Raw genomic sequence first — 6000 nt, forward strand, 5'->3', positions numbered from 1 at the left:
ACAGTGGAGCCTCACACCACATAACGTCGGACTTCGACTCTCTCTCGCTCCACAACCCCTATCGTGGTGGAGACGAGGTTATTCTCGGTGATGGGTCCAGCCTTCCCATCACACATACGGGTTTCCTCTCAACCTCATCATCTACTCGTCCTCTGACTCTTCAACATGTTATTTGTGTTCATTCAATGCAAAAGAAGCTTATTTCGGCGTCTCGACTATGTGAGTCTAATTCCGTCTCGGTTGAATTCTTTTCTGATTCATTTCAGGTGAAGGATCTACACACGGGGGCGCAACTTCTCACGGGAAAGCTTAAAGATGGTGTATATGAGTGGCCGGCTTCCTCCTTTTTCCCGTCTCCTCATGTTTCTTTTTCTCGTCTTAAGCCCTCGTTGTGTGAATGACATTTTCGTCTAGGCCATCCATCTCTTTCTACTCTTCGTCATATTGTCTCTAAATTCAATTTACCTTTTGCTCGGGATTCTAAACCGTTTTCTTGTGATTCATGTTCTCGCAATAAAAGCCATAAACTCCCTTTTTCGGAATCCTCTATTTCTTCGTCGCGTCCTCTTGAGCTTATTTTTTCTGATGTTTCGACATCACCCGTCTTGTCTCTTGATGGTTTTAAGTATTACGTATTGTTTGTGGATCACTTCACTCGTTACTCTTGGTTGTATCCTCTCAAACACAAATCTCAGGTTCGGAAAACTTTCATTCGTTTTAAATCCTTGGTTGAAGCAAAATTTTCGTCGTCCATTGTTTCTCTTTACACGGACAATGGCGGGGAATTTATTGCTTTACGCTCGTTTCTTACCGACCACGGTATCTCTCATTTCACCACTCCTCCTCACACTCCCGAGCATAATGGTATTTCTGAACGAAAACACCGTCACATAGTTGAAACCGGTCTATCCCTTCTTCATCATGCATCTTTACCTGTCTCTTTTTGGTCATTTGCCTTTACCATGACCGTATTTCTCATCAACCGTCTTCCAACACCGACGTTATCCATGTCAAACCCTTTCGAGTCTCTCTTTGGTTCCTCTCTGCAATATGAAAAACTTCAAACCTTCGGGTGCTTGTGTTACCCGTGGCTTAGACCATACACCTCTCATAAACTTGATCCCAAATCCTCTCCGTGTGTTTTTCTCGGTCATTCCTTGTCCCAATCCGCATTCATTTGTTTCGACTTTTTGTCCTCCCGTATATTTGTGTCACATCACGTTGTATTTCATCGTGACATCTTTCCCATGTCGGACCCTTCTCGGTTTCGTGTTGTTTCCTCTTCCTTGGATGATACACTTTCTCGAGAATCTCTGTCTTCACCGAGCACTTTCACTGAGGCTGTTGTCTCATTTATTCCTCCGGCCTCTATATCATCATCTTCGTCGCCCTTATGTGCAGCTCCTTCGCCTTTGGAATGCTCGGAAGAAGACTCAGATGTGGCACTGCCCGTCCTGCAGCCCGCCGAGGGACGTTCCTCCGCTGTCGCACCTGCGTCTATTCCTTCTCCGCCGAGGAACACACACCCCATGATGACTCGAGGGAAGAATCATATTACTAAACCTGTTCAAAAGCTCACTTTGGCTGTGTCTTTGCCTTCTATTCCCAGTGAACCTTCTTCGGCTGCTCAAGCGCTTAAGGATCCTCAATGGCGTTCAGCCATGGTTGATGAATTTAATGCCCTTGTCCGGAATGGTACTTGGGAGCTTGTGCCGCTGACCTCAGCTGTGAATACCGTGAGCTGCAAATGGGTTTTTCGGGTTAAGACTAAGCCGGATGGTTCAGTAGATCGGTTCAAAGCTCGCTTAGTTGCCAAGGGTTTCCATCAACGCCCGGGTGTGGATTTTCTTGAGACGTTCAGTCCAGTGGTTAAACCCACTACTATTCGCCTAGTTCTCAGTCTTGCCGTGACTAGCTCTTGGTCTATCCGTCAACTTGACGTTAACAACGCCTTTCTCCAAGGACGACTCAGTGATGAAGTGTTTATGTCTCAGCCTCCGGGATTTGTGGATCGTGATCATCCTGACTTTGTGTGCAAGCTTCATAAGGCTATATATGGTCTTAAGCAAGCTCCTCGGGCTTGGTATTTGGAGTTACGTGGTTTTCTTCTTGGCTGTGGTTTTCATAACTCTCTTGCTGATGCCTCGCTCTTTCATCGCCGCTATACCGGTTCTATACTTCTTGTTATTGTCTATGTAGATGATCTTATTGTCACAGGCAGTTGTTCTGACGAGATCCAATCCTTCATTATCTCTCTCGGTACTCGGTTCTCTATTAAGGACCTTGGTGACCTATCTTTCTTCCTCGGCGTGGAGGCGACGCGTTCCCCTATGGGCTTATTTCTCAGTCAATGTAAATACATTAATGATCTTCTACATCGCACCAAGATGCATGACGCCAAGCCAGTAGCAACGCCCATGGCGTCCACATCTCGTCTTACAGCCACATCCGGTTCTCCTCTTCCTGATCCGACCGAGTATCGGACTGTGATCGTCAGTCTTCAGTACCTCTCCTTGACACGACCAGATGTGTCTTTTGCTGTGAACAAGTTGTCACAGTTTATGCATGCCCCGACTGATGAGCATTGGCTTGCAGCCAAACGAATCCTCCATTACTTGAATGGCACGCGAGCATCTGGTGTTTTTTATGCTGCAACAAACTCCAAGCTACTTCATGCATTCAGTGATGCAGATTGGGCTGGTGATCCCGGTGACTTTAAGTCGACAGGTGCCTACATTGTCTATCTCGGTAAACATCCAATTTCTTGGTCGTCCAACTCTTCCACCGAGGCAGAATATCGCTCTGTTGCTAACACATCGGCTGAACTCCGTTGGGTTGTCTCTTTGCTCTCCGAACTTGGATATTCTCCTCCCTCGACTCCGACCATCTACTGCGATAACGTGGGTGCTACTTATCTCAGTGCTAACCCAGTCTTTCATTCACGCATGAAGCATCTCGCCCTCGATTACCTTTTTGTTCGTGGTCAAGTTTCGGATGGCTCACTTCGGGTCGTTCATGTTTCCTCCAAAGATCAACTCGCGGATGCTCTCACAAAGCCTCTCGCTCGGACTCTCTTCCATGATCTCTGTGTCAAGATCGGCCTCACCTCCGGTGCTCCGACTTGAGGGGGCATATTGAATGTGTTATAGGAATATGTGTTATAGGGATATGTGTGCTATAGAAATATGTGTTCAACACACAATTATTATTTATACTAAATTTATTATTAGGACTAGAATGTTCTTTTGAGTTGTATATATGTGTGACTTCTTTGTATTTGGAAAATAACCAAAAAAACACGAATAATATTTTCTTTAGATAAGACGCTAACCATTAAGAAACCATAATACTATAACTCGTCCAGCCGCGAGATTGCATTAGGCAAGGTCTTTGCGGTCGAAAGGATTATACTTTTTAAAATTGTGTTTATACTATTATATATATATATACATAGTATATTGATGGAATTCTACTTTTAATTTCGTTCTTGTTAGTATGATACAGTGTATGAATAAATGTACAGACTTGGTGAAATTTGTATTTATATAATTAGCATATTGCAATTGAATGAGTATGAGAGAGGGAGTGGGAAATAATATATACAACATGTATGGAATATAACTGCATATATCATTTCTTTCAAATGATATCTTTGGATATATTTTTAATAACAGAGTTTATTCTTTTTTATAAAGGGATATTAAAATATAATATTTGTAAAGAGAAAAATTATAATTACTCATGGCAGAGTTGATATGAAATGCATAAATAAAAGCGCAATAATGATAAAAAAGAGAATGCCTATTTGGACATGTGAATGAATTATTTCATCTAGTTTCCTTTCATTGTAAGAAAATGATGAACAAACCCATGGTAATTTTTTAAGAATATCTACTATCATCATCATATATATTTTGACAAAAAAAAACATGCTATGTACTCATTAATTCTCGAATTCATAAACGATAAAAAATTTATTATTGTTTCTAGTAGATTTTTTTTTTAAACAGGGTTTGCTCAAAGTGATTTTATGTTCTTAGTTCTTACCATATATTTTTTTTAACAACTAGTTAAATAATATATTTTAGCAGTGTACCATACCATTATATATAATATTAATATTATGTATGGTGTAGCATTTAATTTTATGTATAATCACATTAATTTCTTTAGTTCTAAGTAGATTCCGTGAAAACTAATATAAACGTGTTAAAGACCGTTAAGAGAAAAAGAACAGAGAATTTAGTCGTACCCAACAGCTTGTGGGCGAGTGATCAGCACGTGGGTGCAAAGCACTCAGAGGTTGGCGGTTCGATTCCTGGTTGGGAAAGGGTTTTCACATGGGCTGTCCCGTTCCTCTGGGAGATGTAGTTGGGCCGAAGGCCCGGTGAATTTCCGGATTATCACAAAAAAAAAGAGAGTTTGGTCGCAAAAGATATAAGACCAGGTCCATGTGGTTAGCTGAAGAGACAAAAAATCTACAACTATCATATTGTTCTTGAAAATATGCATTCTAAAATTTAAATCAGTTGTTATCGTATATTTTAATATTAAAATTTATTTTATAGTTTAATATGTTATTACTTTTTTAGATTTTTTTTTCAAATTTCATTATCGTTAAATGTCAAATGAATTTTCATTATCTTCCAAAATTGATCCACTATAGTGTTGAAGATAATATAAATAATGATGTAGCAATGAAAAGAAAGTTAATGGGTTTTTTTACATACATTTGAATCTAATTTCTCTTTCTATATTGTATTTTAATAATTTAATATCGGATCATAAAGTGCATCTGGACAAGCAAATATTAGAACATGTGAAAATGTATTTTAAATTCAAAAGGAACAGTAAAAATATTTTCAACAACAAAATATTTTCTTATATATAAATATAACTTAATTTTTTACTTTAAGAAGACAAAATTACTATAATGATTTATTTATTTTTCCCGAATTACCCTCATAATTATAAATTTGGATTCAATTGAATTATCGTCTGGCTTACAATGAAGAATTAACATGAAGTCTTCTAAAAGGGTTATAAAATGAAGAAGTGAATATTTAATACAAGAGTTTAAAATACTTTTATGTACTTGTGAAATCGACATGAACCCATCATTTTTAAAATGTCTTGGATTGATAATGATTTTCAAAGAATATGGTTCATTTTGAATTTAGGAAAGAGATTAGGGGGTTAAAATGGAATTTAAAACATATCATAGATAGACAAGAGGGAGAGTTGGAGAATCCAGTATCGGACACGTGTCAATGCAAAGATCGTCCACGTACATACAATTCGAACCACACAGGTGAGTTTCCTTCCCTCCATTTTTCGAAGACGTGCGCATCCCCCGCGCAAGTTATTCTGTCGCGATTTCTTCTCACCGACGGCGCACGTTAGGAACCTATTCCTTCTCCCGATGTCATCGGCGGCATCTGCTCAACCGGGTCGGATCCGGGTCCTGAAGGAAGGTATCCGGAAACCATCTGATCAAGCGGTGGGGCCCGTCGTTTACTGGATGTTTAGAGATCAACGGCTGAGAGACAACTGGGCTTTGATCCACGCAGTCGATGAGGCGAACAAAGCCAACACCCCGGTAGCGGTGGCGTTCAATTTGTTCGATCAGTTTCTCGGCGCCAGAGCGAGGCAATTAGGGTTTATGTTGAAGGGTCTTCGTCAGCTTCATCGGCAGATAGAATCTCTTCAAATCCCATTTTTTCTGCTACAGGTGAGTCCAGAGCTGAATCCGACATGAACCCATCATTTATAACTCGTTGGTTTACTTGTGAAATCGACTGTACTAACTGGGGGCTGAAATTAGGGTTTGTTCATGTGATCTTATTACATTGAAATGGGTCTGGTAGATGAAATGTCGTTATTTTCCTTCCGTTCAAAGGCTTTATTTTGAATGCTTCAAATGTTAGTAGTTACGAGACTTTAGGGGACAAAGCTCTGTTCTTTTTGGTGATCTTGTGTGTAGTTCATAAAATCGTGTAG

At 40.0% G+C, this 6000-nt stretch overlaps 1 protein-coding gene across 2 annotated transcripts in view; it reads left to right on the forward strand.

The window, feature by feature from the left end:
- Nucleotides 1–5357: 5357 nt before the first annotated feature.
- Nucleotides 5358–6000, forward strand: part of LOC104809442 (deoxyribodipyrimidine photo-lyase) — a 2883-nt gene continuing 2240 nt past the window's right edge. For both annotated transcript variants that reach the window (XM_010535446.2, XM_019202115.1), the window contains exon 1: nt 5358–5731. In XM_010535446.2, coding sequence (XP_010533748.1) covers nt 5423–5731 — 309 coding nt within the window. In that variant the 5' untranslated portion in view covers nt 5358–5422. The remainder of the gene's footprint in view (nt 5732–6000) is intronic.

The sequence above is a fragment of the Tarenaya hassleriana genome, unplaced genomic scaffold, assembly GCF_000463585.1.
Source record: "Tarenaya hassleriana unplaced genomic scaffold, ASM46358v1 Cleome16, whole genome shotgun sequence".
Taxonomy (NCBI): Eukaryota; Viridiplantae; Streptophyta; class Magnoliopsida; order Brassicales; family Cleomaceae; genus Tarenaya; species Tarenaya hassleriana.